Source organism: Lampris incognitus, chromosome 2 (genome assembly GCF_029633865.1).
Source record: "Lampris incognitus isolate fLamInc1 chromosome 2, fLamInc1.hap2, whole genome shotgun sequence".
NCBI lineage: Eukaryota > Metazoa > Chordata > Actinopteri > Lampriformes > Lampridae > Lampris > Lampris incognitus.
Window position 1 is genome coordinate 132,504,140 of NC_079212.1, and position 24,813 is coordinate 132,528,952.

General features: G+C 45.5%; 1 protein-coding gene across 1 annotated transcript in view; it reads left to right on the plus strand.

Moving 5' to 3' along the window:
* Positions 1 to 24,813, plus strand: part of LOC130107800 (MICOS complex subunit mic25a-like) — a 107,045-nt gene that overhangs the window by 46,993 nt on the left and 35,239 nt on the right. Inside the window, exon 6 of the mRNA XM_056274558.1 lies at positions 22,141 to 22,211. Within this exon, the coding sequence (XP_056130533.1) occupies positions 22,141 to 22,211 (71 nt within the window). The remainder of the gene's footprint in view (positions 1 to 22,140; positions 22,212 to 24,813) is intronic.

The window sequence follows — 24,813 nt, forward strand, 5'->3', positions numbered from 1 at the left end:
CAGATGCAGTCCCCTACAAAATCGCCCCAGTCATTCTAGAATTATTAATTCTTTCCAAATACAGCCCTTCAAGTCATCCGGTGAAAAAGCCTGTATTTTTTCACATTGCAATATTTATATTCCAGAAAAAAATACCGCAATGTGAGTTTATTCCAATATTGTGCAGTCCTAATTCTCTGTTTGCTCTTAATTTTTTCTCTCCCTGATACTACCTAGAGAGCTGTCTCTTGAGTTTATTAGCACTGCTTGTCAGCCGGAGGAGGACCAGGGCCAGGAGGCAAACCACCGTGCCCCAGACCTCTCTTCTCAACCTGCTGGGAGCACAAGAAGAGTGGGCAAATCAGAAAGTGTGGAGGGCTTTGAGAGGAAACCATGCCTGAATTTACCACCACCAGCAGATTTCAGATGGGCACAATTGGATGAAGAGCTAAGCATCATCCTGGACAACACCCTGAAAGGAGATGCAACCACGAAGATAAAGACTATGGTGCAAGTTGTGTATCAGGCATGCCAAGATGCTTTTGGTGTGAAAGGAAGGCAAAACTTTCAAGCCACCAGCAGGTTCCAGTAGGAGGTAGCATCAGATCATACAATTGCAGAAAGAACTAAGGATGCTCAAGAAAACGTGGCGGAAAGTAGATGATATGGAAAAAGCAGCCCTGGACCAACTAAGCTCAGAGCTGTGAAAAAACCTACTCCGGCTTCACAAGACAGAGACAATCTGGCAAAAGCAGAGAGAATCGTCGACAGAAGAAAGCCTTTTTTTAACGACCCCTTCCGGTTCACAACTGACCTCCTCGGAAAGCCTAAAAGCGGGAGACTAATATGTTCTATGGAAGAAGTGGAGAATAGGGTGGCAGCAGCACATAATGACCCCCAGCAGGCATTCCACTGGGAGACTGTCTTTTCCAGCTGCCAACACTCAAGCCACGCACCCCTTTCAACATGGCAGACTTCACTCTTGATGAAGTAAGGGCAGTAGTGGAAAAAGCTCGAGCAAGATCTGCTCCAGGACCATCAGGCACCACTTACAAGATCTACAAAAACTGCCCACAGCTACTGAAGAGGCTATCGAAGTTTTCGTGGGCACTGGGGAAAAACGCAGAACCCTGGCTCTGGACACTCGCTGAGGGCTGCTTTGACCCTAAAGAACTGAACTCATTGGGACTTAATTAGTTTTGAGAGATCTCCCTGCTAGACATGGAAGGGGAAATATTTTGGTCCATCATTGCTAAAAGATTGACATCTTATGTACTCGCCAATGAGTACATTGACACGAGTGTCCAGAAAGGAGGAGTCCCAGGGTACTCAGGATGTCTGGAGCATACATCAGTGATCAGCCAGGTCATCAAGGAAGCAAAGAAAAACAACAACACACTCTAAGTCATATGGTTAGATCTTGCCAAAGTCTACCCAAGCATACCTCACCAGCTGTTCCAAAACGTATTGGAGCACTACCAAGTAAAATCAGAAGTAGTCAAGCTTGTGATGTCACACATGGATTCGCTGAAAATGAGGTTCACTGTGGGAAATTTCACCACCAAATGGCAGAGGTTTGAGAAGGGCATCATAGCAGGATACACAATATCAGTGGTCCTGTTTGTGGCTGCCATGAACAAACTGCAAAAGGCAAAAGTGGATGACAAAATAAGATATCTGGCCTGCAGAGCATTCATGGATGATATAACTGTGATGACCATCGATCCAAGGAACACGGTGGATCCTAAGCTTGCTGGAGAAGATGGCTACATGGTCACAGATGCAATGTAACCCAGGAAAATCTATGGGCTTAAGTATCCTGAAAGGAAAGCTGACAAAAAGCATCTTCAATGTTCAAGGGGCTGATTCCAACGATTCAAGAACAAGGAATCTGATGCCTTGGAAATAATTTTGACAGCACCCTGAAGGACAGTGGCAACCTCAAAGATACTATGGCTCAACTAAACATCTGGCTCAAGGTAATTGACAGCAACCAGCTGTGTGGAAGGTTTTTTTAAGGTGTGGTGCTTCCAGTATGGCATCATACCCAGAATCCAATGGACATTCCTGCTATATGACTTCGCATGACTCAAGTGGAAGCAATGGAGACTGTGCAGCAAATTCTTTCAAAGATGGCTGGTTGTCCCTCCAACTTTCAACTCAGTCAACCTGTACAGCAAGACCTCCAATCTCCGCTTACCAGTCTCATCGGTGGTGGAAGAATTCAAAGCCACCAAGGCAAGAGCAGTCAGTACACTGCTACTGTCTTAGGACGAGGAAGCCAGACGCGCTAACAAGACCTTAAGTGTGGCAGGAAGTGGAAGCATTGAGGGAAGCAGAAGCGTACTGGAGACATCAGGAGATCATGGGGGTGGTCTATCAAGGACGGCTAGGACTTGGAAACTACAACACCAAGAGATGGAGTAAGGCCAATGCCAAAGGCAAGAGAGGATTCATGGTGCAGAGGGTCCGAGAGGCAGTGGAAGAAGACTGCCGCATAAAAGCAGTAGGGCTCGCCTGCCAGAGACAGTGGATGCAGTGGGACTAGGCACTCAAACGATCGTTGTCCTGGAAGGAACTCTGGGGTACCGACCATGGCAAGTTGACCTTCCTCCTGCATGCTGGGGCTGACCTCTTGCCAACCCCAAATAATCCAAATATCTGGGACAAAGAAGAAGACTCATCCTGCAAACAGTGTGGAGCAACCCTTAGCACCCTGAATCACATCTTGACTTGGATGTCCCAAAGCACTGGGAGAAGCCTGATCCAGGTGGAGGCCCGACAAGGTCCTTACCGAAATTGCCACATGAATGGACCTGCAGAGGGCCAAAGGCAATAAACACCAGGCATTACCACCTGAAGTTGTCAATTTCTAAAGGAAAGGAGATAAGGCTTCTTGGGCAAGAACAACTGCCAAGAACCAGTGCTCCATTTTGCATCAAACATCCGACTAGGAGATGCAAGTGGACCTGAACAAGAGACTTGTCTTTCCAGAAAAGGTGGCAGTAACTTCACTCCGAGCAGACATAGTTCTTCTATCCAGGAGCACAAAAACGATCTTATTAGCCACACTGACAGTGCCCTGGGAGGACAGGCTAGCCATCTCTCACCAACAGAAGAAAGCCAAGTACCAGGATTTGATCGATGAGGCTCCTGTCAAAGGATGGTACACAACCTTGTTTCTCATCGAAGTCGGCAGCCGCAGTTTCCCAGTAACATCAGTGTGCTATTTCCTACAGAAGATTGGTTTGGAACCCAAACAACTGAAGCAAGCCATTGGGGAGATAGCCATGAAAGCTGAGACCAGCTCAAGGTGGTTGTAGTTGATGAGAGCCTGCAGTTGGAACCCTTCTGCAAGTGAAGGCTAATTTGGTCTTTGCTGCCTCACACAGGCAAGGCATACAGACTAAGGTGCAAAATGCTTGTGACCCTGAGATACCTGCTGAAGATGCAGAAGGGTTAATCACAGTGCAAATGCTCTGACCACCCTGCCACCAAGGAATACCACCAAGAGGAGTAACTTGCAACATCTTAAGTAGCCCCTGCAGTTTCTACTTGTAGCAAAGCATCTCTGGTGTTTATTTCACTTTTGACAGCTCTGCCATCCTTTTGGAATTCCTTGTCGCATTACCTGTGTCCCCCCCTCCCTTTTCACATTTCCTCTTGCACACAATTTCTACTGGCTATTGACGACCTCTTTTTCCGATTTGTGTCATTGACAAAATTACTCACACTACAGGGGTATGTAGCAACACGAACAGATTCCAGAATGCAAAAATCAAACATGTCTGACTCTTACAATGCAAATCTTTAAGGTACCATCTGGAATCAGGAGGCAAGAGATTAGAGTCTTTGAATCTCATCCACAATAAGATAATTATTGTGACTGTGACCATTCCAGATCAGCAAGGGTGCTGTCCAATCTTGAAAATCAATCGCTAAGCCCAAATCAATGGTAAATCGGGTTCACGGTTGTGTAGTCTGTCCCTGGGATAATGAGTGTAGCGAGAGTAACATTGATCCTAAATTTTCGAGACATTGAAAGTATCATACATGATTTATATCCTCTTGCCTAAAGTACTGTAATGTTCTTCTTGCATGCCTAAACCAGGGAACTTCAGAACGCCTTTAAAATTTCCAAAGCCCTGCTGCTAAGCTTTCAATGAGATGAGGCAGGATCATATCCTTTCTATTTAAGCTTTTTTTTTGCCCCCCCCCCCTTTTCACCCCAATTGTACTTGGCCTATTACCCCACTCTTTCGAGCTGTCCCGGTCACTGCTTCACTTCCTCTGCCAATCAGGGGAGGGCTGCGAACTACCACATGCCTCCTCTTGATACATGTGGAGTTGCCAGCCACTTCTTTTCACCTGACAGTGAGGCGTTTCACCAGGGGGACGTAGTGCGTGGGAGGATTATGCTATTCCCCCCAGCCCCCCCCCCGAACAGGCGCCCCGACCAACCAGAGGAGGCGCTAGTGCAGCAACCAAGATACATACCCACATCCGGCTTCTCACCTGCATAAACGGACAATTGTATCTCTAGGGACGCTCGACCAAGCTGGAGGTAACACAGAGATTCGAACCGGGATCCCCATGTTGGTAGGCAACAGAATAGGCCGCTGTGTTACCCGGATGCCCATTTAAGTTGTCTTTTGTTGGTTGCTTGTATATTTTCGAATTGATTTTACTCATAGGATTTTACCAATAATACTTTTAAGGCACATTATGATCTGTCTCTTAGCTACATCTCTGCCATTTTAACCTCGTGAGAGCCAGTGTTTAGTCAGAAATCCTCAGTCAAAGCTTTCTGGGCTGTTCCAGTGTCCTGACAGCAGACTATGAGTGTCCCGGTTGTTGCTGTCAGGGCCCCAGGGCTTCAGATCAGCCCACCTGAGGATGTCGGGGTAGCAAAGTCAGTGCCCTTTTTTAAATCACTTTTAAAAGCATATTTTTATCGAAGGGTATTCCTTTAGTCTCTTGATCATTTTCTGTTATTTTGTGCTATTTTAGATTGCTCTTTAATGCTCTTTTTAATAACTTTTCCTTATTGTCTTAAATTTCTACTAATGTTTTGGGTTGTTGGTATTTTGGGGCATTTTGCTACTTGTAAAGCACTGCGTAAATCTGATTTGAATAGAGCTCTATAACTAAAAATGATTGTTGTGATTGTTGTTATATATTCTACACATGGCTCTTTTGTCTGCCCTGCTGACAGCCTTTTCTTTTCAACTGAAAGAATGAATAATAAATTCGAGAGGAGCAAGTGGTTTGTTGTGTGCTTTTAAGAAATAATGACTTTTCTTTATTCTTGCGCTGCCTCCGCATAAGCACTAATGTGCGGCTGATGTTTTTCATTCCATAACAACTACCTGAGTGCTGTCGGAATACATTTGACTTGCTCTTTTTACAAGTAGACTTGGGCGGAGATTGTAAAAAAAAGAAAGAAAGGAAATTGGGCTGGTGCCGTTGTTCGATTCAAGGGCAGACGAAAGTGCCGAGTGCTCTCAGGGGTGGACAGACTCTAGAGAGAAAGGACAAAAGGTAGAACTGAAAAAATGGCGAGTTGACAAGATATTTTGAAGCCGAGACGAAAGGGATCGTTAAATGAAGGGAGGAGAGGCCGTGAATACACTCTGACATGTTGCTGCATGTCAACATTAGTTGAAACTACGCTTCAGAGACAAACATGGCAAAGCCAAGGACATGGCACTGGCACTGAGGGCTGAAACGGTGCCTAAAGCTTACGCCGAGATGGAGTTTACTTCACTCACTACAGATTCTCTTTCTCATTCACGCAAACACTGCACGACATTTACACCCCCTCCCCCCAGCTCCTCCAGCCCCCCACAGCCCTTCCTCTCTCTGCCGTATTCAGTTCTCCTCTGTGGACTTTACTGTGTGCCCCCCTCCCATCACCCCCCCCCCAAAAATTGGCAGCAGGGATCATCAAGCGGTCCAGAGGGTGTTATCTGGTCCCTGGCATGGTCCTCGTTCAGCCTTTTGACTAAACGTTTTACATAGGAAAGTTAAACGGAAGAAGGCCCCAGCACGCCACGCCGCGCCAAGCAGCGCACGCCGCCATGCTTGAAGGAAAGGACTGATTGGGAGTAGAGTGGAGGGCGCTCTCTTTCTTCACTCGCCACCACAGTCCCTTTTTCTATTGCCTTTTTTTTTCATCCCTCGCTCAGGAGCTGACCTGAATGAGGATGAGGGACTGTGAGGCAAAGAGAGGGACTGAGGAAGAGATAAAGAGGCTATATAGACTCTTCCATTAAATAGACAATCTTCCCAAGACGGTGTCCATCTGTCTGCCTCCTCCAGCTCATCTTCTTCTTCATTTTCTATCCATCACCCCTTTCATTCAGAGCTTTAATGTCTCCCCCCCTCGTTTCCCCCCGTCTCTCTCTCTCTCTCTCTCTCTCTCTCTCTCTCTCTCTCTCTCTCTCTCTCTCTCTCTCTCTCTCTCTCTCTCTCTCTCTCTCTCTCTCTCTCTCTCTCTCTCTCTCTCTCTCTCTCTCTCTCTCTCTCTCTCTCTCTCTCTCTCTCTCTCTCTCTCTCTCTCTCTCTCTCTCTCTCTCTCTCTCTCTCTCTCTCTCTCTCTCTCTCTCTCTCTCTCTCTCTCTCTCTCTCTCTCTCTCTCTCTCTCTCTCTCTCTCTCTGCCCCTTTTCTTCTCCCATACCTGTTGCTAGTTCCAGTCGGGGCTGACATAAATGGCCACTCCACACCTGAAAGCCGGAGGCATCGCCATTCGCCATGTTCATAAACACAGACGCAAAGCAGGATTAAACTGCCGTGTGCGACTTTTACCATAATTTGTGACATGAGTGTGTCCTCAAAAAATAAAATAAATGTCCTGGTGTGGCCTTGACAAACTGTTACACCGGGCCTTAGTTGCCATCGGCGTGTTATCGGACTGGCACGAGCACAGCCTGCAGCCTGTCCTCGTTCTCGAGCGGAGCTCAGCCGCTGGATTTTTTCTTTTTTCTTTTTTTTTTGTTGTTGGTAAATACACACTTGAAAGCGGACACACACAAACATCGAAATCGAACTCGCAAACAATCACATTCTGTCCACATGCATCCTGTGATGTCTCGGTGGCGTCGGGCCGAGTCCGGGTGCAGGTAAGGCGGGGCAGATAAGAGGCAGACGCCGCTGCTAATTGCTGCGCGATCTCGCGAGTCAACATTTTGCTCTGGCTTAGCAAGCGCCCTTTCTAATAAACTGATAACTCGCCTCTGTAGGGTGTGTGTGTGTGCATGTGTGAGTGTGTGAGTGTGTGTTGTTTACTGTGTATATTAAACACACCCACACACACACACTCCCTTGTGTCCAGTTTGCCAAAGGGATGAAAGGCGATAACAACCCCCAGCATGTTTGAGTAAAGGCTTTAAGTGCTGTTTTAGTCCAGTACTGATGTAAATGAGAACACAACCTCTGTTTGTGTGTGTGTGTGTGTGTGTGGGGGGGGGGGTGTACAGGGACACGTTTGTGTCTGCTGTCACTTTCAGAGGTAATTGTGATTGAGTGGCCAATTCAATGCACAGCTTTGCATTCCCCCTCCTCTCTAACACACGCACACACACACACACACACACACACACACACACACACACACACACACACACACACACACACACAGATTCTCCCCCCTCACTCCTTAAAGACAAATTGGGACTTTGAGATGGGCAACTGTCCCCCCCCCCTCCTCAAAATATCTGTACCTCCCCTGCTTTTTAAAAAAAAATTTTTTTTTACTTCTCTCTCTGCCAATCCCTCTCTCCTCCTCCGCGTCCTCCTACTACTTCTCCCGTGTCCCTATTTATGGAGGCCTCCCTAATCTCCTGCCCGCATACAGGTGGAGTATATCTGTCTTCCAGCGGCAACATCCCCAGTGACGCTGTAAACAAGTCTCCGTTTCAAAAAAAATTCCCCCCTTTTAATCCCCTCTTCTTCCCCATTGTCAACTCCTGCACCCCTCCGCAAAAAATAAATAAATAAATAAATCGCAATAATCCGCCGTCGTCCAAGTGTGCGAAGTGTAAAAAAAATATCCCCCCACCACAACTCCCATCCACCCACCCACCCAACCAAATCCTGCCATCAGCCCGTGTCAACCCCACAGCTGCTGGAGGGGTGCTCGCCGCGCGTGCGCAGCGAGGATCAACTGAACACAACCGCGCGCACACGCGGAGATGCACATTCGCACACAGCGAGACACGTGGACCAATTTAGAAACATACCTGCATGTATGAAAGATTACACTCACACACACACAGATACACACTCCCGATGCATGCACACACTCTAATCCTCTCCGTGAGCCTCCCTGAACCCTTCCCACTGCACCCCCCCCCCGGCGCTGAGGTGCCTCGTTGCCCCTCTCTCCGTCTCATCGTGCTGGGCTTTTGTCCCCACTGGTGCTGGTGACTGGGAAGATTTTGGGGGGTGTGCATGCCAGTGGTAGCACTGCTACGCCGCTGTCATCCAAGCCAGGTTGCGGCTGTTAATAAGGGCTCTATTGTGTCAATAGAGACACAGAAGCAAACACACACTTGCACGTGCACACAGTTATACACGCACACACACACACAAGCTCCTAATATCCCATCACCTCCATTGAGCACGCTGTACTTGAATCAGCCCATGCTCAGCCCTCACACCTCCTCCTCTCTTCTCCATTACTGATTCTTCCCTCGCTCTGTCAGGAGGAGCATGGAGGTGAGGGTTACTTCAGTGCCTCGGTGCACCAAGGAACGACGTCTTCTTCTGCTTTTTTATCAAAACGCACACCTCAGGTCTCAATGGATAAAAGCCGAGATTTGTTTCCCTCTCCCTCTTTGCTCTCTTACTCCCATTCCATTGTGCGTCTGCATATTTGAGAGAGAGTGAGCGCAAGATGTTCACATCTCTGTGTCCCACATCTTCTCTGGCACACTTTGAACTATTTAGCCTGTTAATTCAAGTTTCCCCAGTCCACACGAACACACCACACGCCTTACTACGGCCTGCTCCTGCCACCTGCCACAGCCACAGAGCCGCATTCTGCCAGCCGAAGCCCTGACCTGACAGACCTTGAGGAAAGGAGTTTTGCAGAAAAGATGATACCAGCACTAAATTCACTTCACCTTTATATAAACTGCTGGTGCCACATATGCTCTGTGCCCCGCTCCTCCTGTCCTCCATAATCCATGGGAGTCGCGGGATTTAGGTCCCTGCGGTTCCCTTTTCGGCTCAGACACTAGTTGTCCCACAAGGCTAAGCGCAAACTTTCATCTCTCGGCTAAGTTTCTCTCAGCTGAGTATCCCCACTGAGCCTTTGGCCTGGAGCTCAGCACTAAGTCCCTAACATCTGGCGAACTTCTCACCACATACTCGCAAAGGGAACGCAGAGAAACACTGAGTTTGGTAACCTCTTGTTTGCTCGTGTCTCAAGAATGAAATAACTTTGGCAGTGCACAGGGCCAGGTCATTCATTCCAGCAGCCACCTGCATAAGGCACCTGTCCTTGGTTGTATAGACAGCTATGGGTAGAGACTCTTTAGTTAAGCTCTACTTCAGCTTGGGGATGGGTTATCAAGACATGTGGACAACCCTTACTTTGCAATGGACGATTGTTAGTAAAAGGCAATTACGGAGAGTATTGAGGGTTTTTTTGGATTATATCGTCGGCGATATGCTGACCTGTATGGAAAGCCAAAATGGCCATTATGCCTACGCCTCTATTTTCATGCAGTTTACGCCATTTTTTATGCGATTTTAAGGTCCTCTCAGGCACAACGCGACAACAGCGCCACTGCGCTCCGAGACCCATTTCCATTGGCTTGTGCAGCACCGCAGTGGCTTTCTGCTGTGTCGCGCAAAGCGCGGGCGCAGCGCGGGCGCAGCAGCCGCTTGGCGAGTTCACGCCCAAAGGTTCCGGGCGTCGCGCGCTGTGACGAATACCCGCGTGCCCAATAGAAACGAGGCAGGCGGCCAGGCACGGAAAGTCAAATGCAGGAAGAGATACTGTGTGTGTTAGAATTCCCTAAATTGTACAACACAAAATTACGCGTGTATCGAGACCAAATGACGGAACTTGTCCAGCCAGGAAGTTTTGAAAACTCCGCCTCTGTTGCTCGGTCCTCCCCAGCGGCGAGCGCCGCTCAGACCGCGTTGTTTCTGAAACGGCCGTCGTTCGTCCAAACCGCTGCTATTTCTGCCCTTCTAGTGAGGGGAAAGTTGAATGGCGCTTTTTAATGGTAAATTGACTCCGTTTATATGGCGCTTTTCTAGTCTACCAACCGCTCAAAGTGCTTTACTATGCATGCCTCACATTCACCCAGCCATACACCCATTCATACACTGATGGCGGAGGCTGCCATGGAAGGCACCAACCTGCTCATCAGGAGCAGTTAGGGGCTCAGTGTCTTGCTCAAGGACACTTCGACACGCTCTCTGGAGGAGCCGGGGATTGAACCAGCGACCTTCCGATTACTAGACGGCCCGCTCGGAACCATGCTGCCCCTTTTATGGTAGAATACCAGCGACACTTAACGTAACTGAAGCAAAGGAATCTTAGCCTATTGAGCTCATCAAAGGGGGAATTTACGGTGGAAAATGGTTCGTTGTATTCTAAATAAATATTTTATTAATAAAATGAAAGACGTGTCCTTTAAGGTTTTACATCGAATTTAACCTGTTAAAGAAGTGTTGGACATATTTAAGCAAAATATAGACTATACCTGTGTTTGGGGGGGGGGGGTTTGCGATTCAGACGGAGAAACAATGTTTCATTTGTTTTTCATTCAAATTTATTTTAATAAATAAAATACAGCTATGCAGATTTACAGATATGCAAAACTTTATAGATCGAAAAATGGGTGCTAAGGTACAGATTAATGTATTTGATGTGATGTTATATTTTGTGTTCAGTGGGTTAGATAGTAATAGCAACTATACTATTCAGCTTCTGATCATTCTTGTTAAATTCCACATCCACAAATCAAAATGGTCTGGCTCCAAACCCTGCTTTCATCGGTTCGTTGATGTATTCAAACAGTCTGGCACTTTAATCGAATAGCTACGTGAAGGACAAAAAAGCTGCAAAGACTTTCAATATTTTAAAGGAAGTACATTTTATTTTAACTCTTAAAAGGACTCACGAGTGAACTTTGGACTTCTCTGGCTTGTACAAAGTTGCCTTTTGCTGCTTTGTATGACAATTGTTATTATACCTCTTTGTTGTAAATAAAGTTTTGAAAAAAATATACAGCTCATCAAAGATTCAGATACATGAATTAATACTGTACGCTACTTATGAGGAGGATAACGCAATGGGCCTGCAGAACAAATCATGGGCTAGACTAATTACCGTATTGCAGCTTTTTTTGCCAGCTACAAAAGGCTATCAGTTGGATTCCGTTTTGGACAATAAGAACCTTTAAAAAAATACAGTGCCATCTAGTGGACATAATAGTGTGGCATAAACTGCGATAACCATCCATCCATCCATTAGCCAAGCCCCTTATCCCAGTTGGGGTCATGGGATGCTGGAGCCTTATGTAGCTTGTTAATTGTTTGTAGCATAGACCAATGTCATTTTGATAATCATTAATGTGATTGTGAATGCTGAATGGCATTCAGGGAGAATGTTCAAAAGAGGGTTCTTTGCCGTCACATCTACTACTACTACTACTACTTTCGGCTGCTCCCGTTAGGGGTCGCCACAGCGGATCATCCCTTTCCATTTCTTCCTGTCTTCTGCGTCTTCCTCTGTCACACCAGCCACCTGCATGTCTTCCCTCACTACATCCATAAACCTCCTCTTTGGCCTTCCTCTTCTCCTCTTCCCTGGCAGCTCCATATTCAGCATCCTTCTCCCAATATACTCAGCATCTCTCCTCCACACATGTCCAAGCCATCTCAATCTTGCCTCTCTTGCTTTGTCTCCAAACCGTCCAACCTGAGCGGTCCCCCTAATATAATCGTTCCTAATCCTGTCCTTCTTCGTTACTCCCAGTGAAAATCTTAGCATCTTCAACTCTGCCACCTCCAGCTCCGCCTCCTGTCTTTTCGTCAGTGCCACTGTCTCCAAACCATATAACATAGCTGGTCTCACAACCATCTTGTAAACTTTCCCTTTAACTCTTGCTGATACCCTTCTGTCGCAAATCACTCCTGACACTCTTCTCCACCCACTCCAACCTGCCTGCACTCTCTTTTTCACCTCTCTACTGCACTCCCCGTTACTTTGGACAGTTGACCCCAAGTATTTAAACTCAGATGTCTTTGTCACCTCCACTCCTTGCATCCTGACCATTCCACTGTCCTCTCTCTCATTCACGCATAGGTATTCCGTCTTGCTCCTACTGACTTTCATTCCTCTTCTCTCCAGTGCATACCTCCACCTCTCCAGGCTCTCCTCAACCTGTACCCTACTCTCGCTACAGATCACAATGTCATCCGCGAACATCATCGTCCATGGAGACTCCTGCCTGATCTTGTCCGTCAACCTGTCCATCACCATTGCAAACAAGAAAGGGCTAAGAGCCGATCCTTGATGTAATCCCACCTCCACCTTGAACCCATCCGTCATTCCAACCGCACACCTCACCATTGTCACACTTCCCTCATACGTATCCTGCACCACTCCTACATACTTCTCTGCAACTCCTGACTTCCTCATACAATACCACACCTCCTTTCTCGGCACTCTGTCATAAGCTTTCTCTAAATCTACAAAGACACAATGCAACTCTTTCTGGCCTTCTCTATACTTCTCAATCAACATTCTCAAAGCAAACATCGCATCTGTGGTGCTCTTTCGTGGCATGAAACCATACTGCTGCTCGCTGATCGTCACCTCTCCTCTTAACCTAGCTTCTATTACTCTTTCCCAAATCTTCATGCTGTGGCTGATCAACTTTATACCTCTGTAGTTGTTACAGTTCTGCACATCTCCCTTGTTCTTGAAAATCGGTACCAGTATGCTTCTTCTCCACTCCTCTGGCATCCTCTCACTTTCCAGGATTGTGTTAAACAATCTAGTTAAAAACTCCACTGCCATCTCTCCTAAACATCTCCATGCCTCCACAGGTATGTCATCAGGACCAACTGCCTTTCCACTCTTCATCCTCTTCATAGCTGCCCTCACTTCCTCCTTGCTAATCCGCTGAACTTCCTGATTCACTATCCCTACATCATCCAACCTTCTCTCTCTCTCATTTTCTTCATTCATCAGCCCCTCAAAGTATTCCTTCCACCTTCTTAGCACACTCTCCTCGCTTGTCAGCACATTTCCATCTCTATCCTTGATCGCCCTAACTTGCTGCACATCCTTTGCAGCTTGGTCCCTCTGTCTAGCCAATCGGTACAAGTCCTTTTCTCCTTCCTTAGTGTCTAATCTGTCATACAACTCACCATACGCCTTTTCCTTTGCCTTTGCCACCTCTCTCTTTGCTTTACGCTGCATCTCCTTGTACTCCTGTCTACTTTCTTCATCTCTCTTACTATCCCACTTCTTCTTTGCCAACCTTTTCCTCTGTATAATTTGCTGTACTTCCTCATTCCACCACCAAGTCTCCTTGTCTTCCTTCCTCTGTCCTGATGACACACCAAGTACCTTCCTAGCAGTCTCCCTCACTATTTCTGCAGTGGTTTTCCAGCCATCTGGCAACTCTTCACTACCACCCAGTGCCTGTCTTAACTCCTGCCTGAACTCCACACAACAGTCTTCCTTCTTCAACTTCCACCATTTGATCTTCGGCTGTGTCTTCACTCGCTTTCTCTTCCTGTTCTTTGCCGTCACATAATCCTCTGAATCGAAGTACTGTACAATTCGTAAAGACAACACAGATCTACAGCTCAACAATGGCAGGCACCTTTCATTAATGCTTTGCTTTGGCCTGGCTTTACTCTTTACTGATTGGTTACAGAAGCTTTGAACTTACTATTACTAGTAACTACTACTACTACTACTACTTTCGACTGCTCCCATTAGGGGTCGCCACAGCGGATCATCAATTTCCATCTCTTCCTTTCCTCTTCATCTTCCTCTGTCACTCCAGCCACCTGCATATCTTCCCTCACCAGATCCATAAACCTCCTCTTTGGCCTTCCTCTTTTCCTCTTGTCTGGCAGCTCAATATTCAGCATCCTTCTCCCAATATACCCAGCATCTCTCTTCTGCACATGTCCAAACCATCTCAATCTTGCCTCTCTTGCTTTGTCTCAAAGCCATCCACCCTGAGCCGTCCCTCTAATATACTTGTCGCTAATCCTGTCCTTCTTCATCACTTCCAACGAAAATCTTAGCATCTTCAACTCTGCCACCTCCAGCTCTGCCTCCTGTCTTTTCATCGGTGCCCTAACCCATCTCCAAACCATACAACATAGCTGGTCTCACAACCATCTTGTAAACCTTCCCTTTAACTCTTGGTGGTACTCTTCTGTCGCAAATCCCTCCTGACACTCGTCACCACCCACTCCACCCTGTCTGCGCTCTCTTGTTCACCTCTCCTCCACACTTCCCATTATTTTGAAACTCATCCACCTTTGTCACCTCTACTCCTTGCATCCTCACCATTCCGCTGTCCTCCCTCTCATTCACACATAGGTATTCCATCTTGCTCCTACTGACTGTCATTCCTCTTCTCTCCAGTGCGTACCTCCACCTCTCCAGGCTCTCCTCAACCTGCACCCTACTCTCACTACAGATCACAATGTCATCCGCAAACATCATAGTCCACAGAGACTCCTGCCTGATCTCGTCCAACAACCTGCTCATTACCATTGCAAACAAGAAAGGGTTCAGAGCCGATCCTTGATGTAATCCCACCTCCATCTTGAACCCATCCGTCATTCCTACCTCACGCCTCACCACTGTCACACTTCCCTTATATGTATCCTGCACCACTCTTACATACTTCTCTGCCACTCCCGACTTCCTCATACAGTATCATAATACCTTCTCTCTTGGCATCCTGTCATATGCTTTCTCTAAATTCACAAACAAAAAATGTAACTGCTTCTGTATATTTCTCCATCAGCATTCTCAAAGTAAACATTGCATCTGTAGTGCCCTTTTGTGGCATGAAACTGTACTGCTACTCACAAATCGTCACCTCTCCTCCTAACCTAGCTTCCACTACTCTTTCCTACATCTTCACGCTGCAGCTGATCAATTTTATACCTCTGTAGTTGCTACAGTTCTGCACATCGCCCTTATTCTTGAAAATCGGTACCAGTATGCTTCCTCTCCACTCCTCAGGCATCCTCTCACTTTCCAAGATTGTGTTAAACAATCTAGTTAAAAACTCCACTGCCATCTCTCCTAAACGCCTCCATGCCTCCACAGGTATGTCATCTGACCCAACCGCCTTTCCGCTCTACATCCTCTTCATAGCTGCCCTCATGTCCTCCTTACTAATCCACCACACTTCCTGATCCACTATCCCCACATCATCCAACCTTCTCTCTCTCTCACATTTTCTTCATTCATCAGCTCCTCAAAGCACTCCTCCCACCTTCTCAACACACTCCTCACTTGTCAGCACATTTCCATCTCTGTCCTTGATTGCTCTAACCTGCTGCAAGTCCTTTTCTCCTTCCTTAGTGTCCAACCTCTCATACAACTCACCCTATGCCTTTTCCTTTGCCTTCGCCACCTCTCTCTTCACTTTACACCACATCTCCTTGTACTGAATTTCCCCTCGGGGATAAACAAAGTATTCTGATTCTGATTCTGACTCCTTTCAAATTTCTTCATCTCTGTAACTGTCCCACTTCTTCTTTGCCAACCTCTTCCTTCATGTACTTTCCTGTACTGCCTCATTCCACCGCCAAGTCTCCTTGTCTTCCTTCCTCTGTCCAGATGGCACACACCAAGTACCTTCCTAGCTGTCTCCCTCACTATTTCTGCAGTGGTTCCCTAGCCGTCTGGCAATTCTTCACTACCACCCAGTGCCTGTTTTAACTCCTCACCACAGTCTTTGTTCCAACTTCCACCATTTGATTCTTGGCTCTGCCTTCACTCTCTTCCTCTTCTTGATCTTCAGTCATCCTACAGACCACCATCCGATGCTGCTTAGCTATGTTCTCCCCTGACATCACCTTGCAGTCTCCAATACCTTTCAGATCGCTCCTTCTACATAAGATATAGTCCACCTGTGTGCACTTTCCTCCACTCTTATACGTTACCCTGTGTTCTTCCCTCTTCTTGAAATATGTATTCACCACAACCATTTCCATCCTTTTCACAAAATCCACCACCATCTATCCTTCCATATTTCTCTTCTTGACACCATACCTACCCATCACCTCTGTTCCCTTCACTAACATGCCTGTTGAAGTCTACTCCAATCACCACTCTCTCCTCCTTGAGTACAGTCTCCACCACTTCATCCAACTCACTTCAGAATTATTTTTTCTCTTCCATCTCACACCCAACTTGCAGGGCATATGCATTGATAACATTCATCATCACACCTTTGATTTCCAGCTTCATACTTATCACTCTGTCTGACACTCTCTTCACCTGCAACACACTCTTGACATACTCTTCCTTCAGAATTACCCTTACCCCATTTCTCCTCCCATCAGCAACATGGTAGAAGAGTTTGAACCCACCTCCGATGCTCCTGTCCTTAGTCATAGTGCCAACATTCAAAGTTACGGCTCTCACCTCCACACTCCTACCCTTCCTCCTCTCCTGCTGCCTCTGGACATGCCTTCCCCCTCTCCTTGTCCTTCGCCTAACAGTTGCATAGTTTCCACCGGCACCCTGCTGGCCAACAGTACAGGTGGTAGTCATTGGCAACCCGGGCCTCGACCAATCCGGTATGGAAATTTGATTTGTGATGCGCATATTTGATTTGGCAAAGGTTTTATGCCGGATGCCCTCCCTGACTCAACCCTCCCCATTTATCCAGGCTTGGGACCAGCACTAAGAATGCACTGGCTTGTGCATCCTCAGTGGCTGGGTTTGAACTTACTGGCTACGCAAAACAGAAGGACGGGCTCATTACCTTACGGAAAAACGGTGTAAAAAGTGACGTTTTAATGTATCTCACTAGAGCGCCAAAAATAGCAGCGTTTTTGATGAATAAAACAGCATAAACTCAATGAAAATAGAGGTGTATTATGGCACTTTTTGCTTTGCCGATGATATAATCCACAAGCTCTCAATATCCTCATTAATTCTCTTTTACTAACAATAATCCCTTGCAAAGCAAGTGCTGTCAACATATCTTGACAACTCATCCCCAAGCTAAAGTAAAGCTTAATTGAAAAGTCTCTATCAAGCGCTATCTACAACCAGGGACAAGTGCCTTAAGCAGCTGAAATGATTGACTTGTAGTGATGTGTCGTTCATCAACAATTCGTTAATTTTCAACAAATCTTTTGTATGACTCGGAAGTAACGAGTCGTCTAAGTTAGCAATTCATTCATGTTTTTCCCTGGGCCGCGCATGCGCACCACTCTTCATTCATCTGAATTGTGACGGGTACAGGATCAGATTTGTTCATGAACGGGTCTTTCGGGTCTGAGTCTTCCATTCACTTGTTACATGACCACTGCGTATTCTAGGTGTAGGATCAACTGATTGGTTCACGAATCATAACTATGGGTCTTTGGGACTGAGTCTCTCATTCAGTTGTCATATGACTGCTTCATATTCGCAGTGTAGGAACTATGTGGTCAATCAGAACATTTCCATAGCTAACTAGCTGTGTGTAATGTAGCTATTGAATAGATGTTTAATTTGCTTTTCCGTTAGAACGAGTTCATATACTCAGGAATAGCTATCATAGAATGAATACAATGATATTTTGTTGATAGGCGAAGCGCTCTTGTACAGGCAATTGAAGTAATTAATAATTTCAACTGAATAAAACTATGGTCTACAATGTTGCTTAAAAGCTTAACAAACTTGTGTATTATACTTTACCAAGTGAAGCAAACGGTGCTCTTCCTGACATCACTCAGACGTCAGCTACAGGCCACACTAGTTCCAATGAACAAATCATTTGAAAAAAGATTGGTTCATTTTACTGAACGAGATTCAAAGATTCAAGTAAGTTAAAAAAGCCAACCTTCCCATCACTAATGACTTGGCCTTGTGTCCATCCAAAATTAATTATTTCATTTGCGCGCACAAACCAAACCGTTGGAATGAACTAATTAAGTTAAATTAAATTATCTCGTGTGCATGAATTAGTAAATCGTGACCTCGATTTATTTATTTTTTCTCTCTATGGCCACTTCCTGTTCCCAGAATCCGCTGCACCTCTACCACGAAAATACCAAAAGTGTGCTTGCCCCACCACAAGGGCACTACGCACTATGCCGTCGACTGCACTTTGCACCACCTGCTTTGATTCACAAAAACAGGGCCCTGAAAAGCTCTACCCAGTAGTTGGTTTTAGTGAAGCGCTTCCTCTGTAAGTCTTCTAATAATACATCAGTTGTGCGTGTGTTCTGTCAAAGAGCTCAGATGGTCATGTTTGTTTATGTTCACTGTGCATCTGCAGCAAACTTACATTATGTGAATCTAAGCATCCTTTGGGAACGAATGTAAAGTTTTATTCAATGCTCGACAGCCAAACACGGCACATTTCCGAGACTTTTTCAATCAGACAATCTGATTTTCAAATGATTTCTGTGGATCCAGTAGGAGAAATCAATCAATGTCTAAATGTCCGGTATTTTCATTCATTCATTCATCGTCAGCCGCTTCTCTGACATTGGGTCGTGGTAGCAGCAAGCTAAGTAGGGCACTCCATATGTCCCTCTCCCCAGCAACGCCCTCCAGCTCTTCCTGGGGGATCCCAAGGCGTTCCCAGGCCAGATTGGACATGTAGTCCCTCCAGCGAGTTCTGGGTCTCCTCCCAATTGGACGTGCCCGGAAAACCTCCAAAGGAAGGCCCCCAGGAGGCATCCTAATCAGATGCCCGAACCACTTCAACTGGCTCCTTTCGATGTGAAGGAGCAGCGGCTCTACTCCGAGCTCCCTCCAGATGTCCGAGCTCCTCACCCTATCTCTAAGACTGAGCCCAGGCACCCTATGGAGGAAACTCGTTTCAACCGCTTGTATCCGCGATCTCTCTCTTTCGGTCACTATCCAAAGCTCATGACCATAGGTGAGGATTGGAACAAAGATTGACTGGTAAATTGAGAGCTTTGCCTTCTGGCTCACCTCCTTCTTCACCAGAACGGTCCGGTACAACGTCCACATTACTGCTGATGCTGCACCAATCCGCCTGTGTCCGATATTTTTTTATCCAAAACCAACAATGCATATGCTACTCAATTCAAGCAAAGAGTCATTAAAACTTACTTGTTTTCACACAAGCAAGGAGCGAATGATATGATCGATTATTGATTAGAGCAGACTAGCTACTGTCCGTGATTTCTCTAGTCACATATATGGTAGTTGGAAAAGTACAAAGCACATTGTGAACAGCCTATATGTGTGCATTCAAGGTATGTGGTGTTCAAACATGCTAGATCCCCTGTTTCCTCTCTAATGTTCTTGTTTTCTAAAAGTGATGGTTGTTGGCAATATTTGGATTTGGTTCCAGTTTTTAGAATAACATGTACAAATGAGCAAGTGCTCCACCTTAACCTCCTGACTCAAGTCCGTACCCCCCCAAACACACACACACACACACACGCACACTTTTGAAGTAGAAATACGCATCGTGGCTGGCATCGTGTCATAAGTCTCACGTGAGAAGGAGCAGTTGTATTTGGTTGTGCTGCATGACCAATATGTAAAAAAAATAGCAAATAAGCATTTTTGGACTAAACCCATTACACAACGTAACTGTAAACCCGAGAAAACAAATGTTTCATTGTATTAGAGCAGTATTAGACTAAAGTGGGCCTTTAAACCTGTAGACATACAGAAGAAAGTATGGGGAGAAATTTTAGCCTACGGGTATAAAGTTAACTTCCCTTCCAACCTACAGAGCCTCTCCGGTAACTCCCCTGTGGAGATATGGCATTTAAGCCCAGTCCAGATACACCGGCGACAGGGAGCCTTAGTGAAAACAGCAGCCTAATCCTGATTCCTGCCCTCAATAATCCAATATAGCACAGCCACCAAACCTAACTGACAGCGATAAATACTTACACCCAGGGATGTTTGGCATTTTCAAACTGTGAATTTCCATGGCCGGATGCAACTGGTCAAGTGAAAGGAAACACAAAGTCAAGTCAGGGGGGAAAAGGATAAACTACAGCCCAGACAAAATTCTTCAATGGTAATTTAATTGTATATGACTTCCTTATGCTGTTAAACCCATGCCCACCACTAAACTGTCTTCCCTCTAAGGAAAAGAAGCAGAGAGGAGCACATTATTACATTGTGGTGTCTCGCACCACGTAGGATTACTGGAAAGGTGGCTGTGACTTTCCGTCCCATATTCTCCAAAACCAGACATTAAGATCTGGAGTACCATGTCTGCGGATCAGTGTGAAATAATGAGATATGGAAATGACTAGGGGGCACTGGAGGAATAGAGGGCTAGGGATTGTGGAGGAGGTTTGTGTTTGATCCCTTCTCTTTTTTCGTTCACTCTCCTCAATTATCCTCCACTCTTATCACCCCCATCTATTGGGAATATGGGAGATAATTAAGGAAATGCACAGACGCAGTGGTTATTGGTTTAAAATGGTGATTACTGCGCAGACAGAAGACACGAGTATGCCTGTATGAGGGAGATTGGCTTTCTGTCTGAGGCATTGTAGACAAACTGCATTTGATAGGTGCTGACACAACTTCTCTTATGTGATTCATTTATCCCATAAGGGTGATGATTTTAACCATATTCTCACTGTCCTTGATGGCCAGCTTGATTGAAAATATTGCACACATTTAACATATTCTACGGAGCGGACTATATAACTTATGGTGGGTGCGGATAACATTAAATAAAGATCACCATGAGGGGCATCCGGGTAACATAGCGGTCTATTCCGTCGCCCTCCAACACGGGGATCGCCGGTTTCAAATCCCCGTGTTACCTCCGGCTTGGTTGGGCGTCCCTACAGACATAATTGTCCGTGTCTGCCGATGGGAAGCCGGATGTGGGTATGTGTCCTGGACGCTGCACTAGCGCCTCCTCTGGTCAGTCTGGGCGCCTGTTCGGTGGAGAGGGGGAACTGGGGGAATAGCGTGAGCCTCCCATGTGCTACGTCCCCCTGGCGAAACTCTACACTGTCAGATGAAAAGAAGCAGCTGGCAACTTCATATGTATCGGAGGAGGCATGTGGTAGTCTGCAGCCCTCCCCAGATTGGCAGAGGGGGGTGGCGCAGCAAACGGAACGGCTCAAAAGAGTCGGGTTGGTTGCCAAGTACAATTGGGGAGAAAAAGAGGGGGAAAAAATCCAAAAAATAAAAATAAATAAAGATCACAAGTTGACAGACCCACAGCTATCACCACTGATGCCCAAATGTCCACAAAACGTTAAAAAATATGTATGTTGGAACATTACCCCGTTCTGTTTGTTATGTCCTGCCAGGGCATCACCTTGTAAGCAGTTATGACAACACTGAAGTGTAATTAACCCCTTTAAATATACTACTACTGATTACTCAGGTAAAGTCGAGCTGTATAGCATCATGGCCTCCAGGCATGGACTCTGTCTATATTGTAATTTCTGTTTAAATGCCACTATTCCTTGCGCGAAATAAAACGTTTATGGGGTGCCTGCTGGTCATCAACATTCAGATTTGATAGCAGCGCTGTAAGGTTTAAAGGTTGCTAATTTAACCAGTGTGACATTTCAGGTAGTGCTTAATGCATTTTGCTTATCACGGTGGGCTGATTAGGTCTTGAAATGAAGCATGCCTCGTCAGAAGTCATAAAATAGTTGTATTCCTGGGAGTATGCCATGGACATGCAAGTTGTTCACCTCTAATTGGCCGAACTCAATTTGAAGACCTTGACTCAGACCAGAGTTAGTCTTTTTTTATGTTCTTTTATCTTTTTTATCGTTCCTGATCTGGAAACTGATTCATGTCAAGGGCTCAGAACAAGTTGTCACATCATTAACATCAGCGTATGCCCGAGCACTTTCAATTCCAGAGAAATTAAGTGCTGTATTGGGATGACTTGTCTCTTACCTATCTCTCTCTCTCTCTCTCTCTCTCTCTCTCTCTCCCTTTCTACCTCCAGAACCTTGAAAACTACAAGCAAGTCAGTGAGCAGTACAACCAGGCAGCTACCAAGACTGAGGATCATATCCGGTAAATACTGCGAATTTGTCTTTCAGCACCATACGCAGAGATGGAAAGAACATTTCAGGACACTCATGTTGATCTTCCCTTATTGCTTTCTCGGCTCTTATTATGCCTACCTATCGTGGACGACTCCAGATGTTTCAGGGCAAAAATGACTTGTGTAAGACTGAATTGGTGAATACACTTGTAAATAATCTCAAGGTGCACCAGCCTCTGGTCTGCACAGTACAATACCTTTCATCTAGAAGTCATTATTGCCAACCCCAGTAGTAATGCTCCGGGAAAGACTTTTTTTCCTCATGGCTTTCTTCCTTCTTTTTCTTTCTCTGGCATTCACCATCTACCATCAGCCTCATACTGGTGAATCACTCGGTTAAAACATACCCAGGAAGGAAGGAAACAGTCCAGTTTCCACTCAGTCCAGTTAGTATTATGATTTTGACATTCACATACTTGTTTCTTAAAATGGCACACAATAAACACGCAACTCTTGCCATTCCACCCCAGGTGCACTGAAATAGCACTGGTAGTTAACTACCGGTGCAGCCAAGAATTGCTACCAACTGACTTGGCTTTTTTCTGTGGGGTTTTGTCAGGTGAAGAACAGCCTTATTCTTGTGGTAGGAAAATGGAAACAGCAGGTTTTTGCAAGGAATGGGAGTCCTCATCTGGGAGAACAGCATCCTGAAGCTAGCCACCATCAGAAAACAGCCACATTTGATTCTGAACATGATTTTCACCACACTCGCCACTGCCAGTGTCTGTGGGCACTGCCAATTTGGAGCGCCCATTCTCGCCCTCTGTAGGCTGACAGAGAGCCCGAAAATGACGAGATGGTGAATCCCATCTAGGCAGAGAGCCATTCATTTCACCTTTTCCTGCGTACATGGTAAATGATTATCGCTTATCCAATGAAAGCTGGCTAATTAATTTGGCTTCTTTGCCTGTCGTGTTGTTCTCACATTATCCATGTTCACCCTTTGGTTGTCACCATTTTCATCAACTCTTTGAACCTGTCCTATGTCCTTCCTTGCATTCGTAAAACCTTAATCGGACCATTTGAAATGATCTGTTTCCAAGGCAAAATACATTTCTGCATGTGTGGTAATCACCTTTAAGGAAAGAATCAGAAAAAACATTTATTGCCAAGCAGTTCAAACAGTCTTTTCTCACAATTACTCTCCTCGCTTACTTCTGTGGTAAGCATAGTATGTATGTCTCATGAGGCACATGAAACCTGCTAGGAATAAACACCAAAAAACAAGAGAGATATTTATTATCTATTAAATAACTAACTATTTAATTGACTGTTTTGAAAATTGAGCCCCTTTCTTTTGTTCGTATTAGTGTAGTGGTGTTTGGTAAAATTAGTCATTGTTGGAAAAGTTGTCCCCCCCCCTCCTCTTTGCCTTTAGTTTATGTATACAGACCACACACCTGTATTTGATTAGTTTTAGACCTCTCTGTTTGATAATGAAGGCAGAGTAAATTCGCGGTTGAAATCATTTAATAGTTTGTTGATGTGATCCTAGAACAGGGGTGTGATTGGATTCTCAATGGACTCCACAATATCATAATCTGCATCCATCTATTATTTTCTAACAAGGTAAGAATGCTGGTGTGTGTGTGTGTGTGTGTGTGTGTGTGTGTGTGTGTGTGTGTGTGTGTGTGTGTGTTGGTTCAGCAGCCACAATGCAGCACAAGAGACAGAAGAATGAGGGCAAGAGAAAAAGAAAATTAATTTTACCTACTTATATTGCTCATTAATTGTTTGGCATTTATTAAACAGTCTTGGAAGTTACCTGATGGATGTAATGAGGTTATTATTATTATGTTATTATTATTATTATTAGTAGTAGTAGTAGTAATAGTAGATGTTGTTGTTGTTGTTGCTGCTATGCATTGCCTTTGTGCACTGCCTGTTGACACCTAATGTCCTATTGGACTTGAACCTAGTTTTTTGGCCCTTACTTGCGTTGTCGCCTCCTGACTACATCCTTGCTTGTGTTGTATTAACTCTCAGATGTACTATGTTGCTTTGGATAAAAGCGTCTGCTAAATGAAATTGTAAATTGTAATTGTAAATTGTTGTTGTTTTAAAGGAAAAGTCACTGCTTCTTATGTGCACATCCAGGAAGTACTGATGGTCTTTATTAGGGATGGGCAACATGATCCAGAAAGGGGCGATGTGGGTGCAGGTCTTTGTTCCAACCAAGCAGTTACACACCTGATTCTATTAGTCAACCAATAGTCTTTGCTAAAGACCTTGATTTGTGAATGCAGGTGTGTAACTGCTTGGTTGGAACTAGACCTGCACCCACACCGCCCCTTTCTGGATCATGTTGCCCATCCCTGGTCTATATTGTCTATTAAAACTTGAACCGCTTTGGAGTAGCTCATATTTACAGAAAAAACAGTCCTTCCCTGATCAGAGTGCCTGTCCCGCAGTTACTACATGCACCAGCAAGCATTGCGCAAGGACGCAACCATCTAGACATGCCGCTATAGCTGTAATGTCTCTAATACACCCTCATCACCGTCTCTCTCAAAAAACGAAGTGGCGTACAACTTGAATAAAGAAAATGTTGGTTACCCCTGGCTCTCGTTC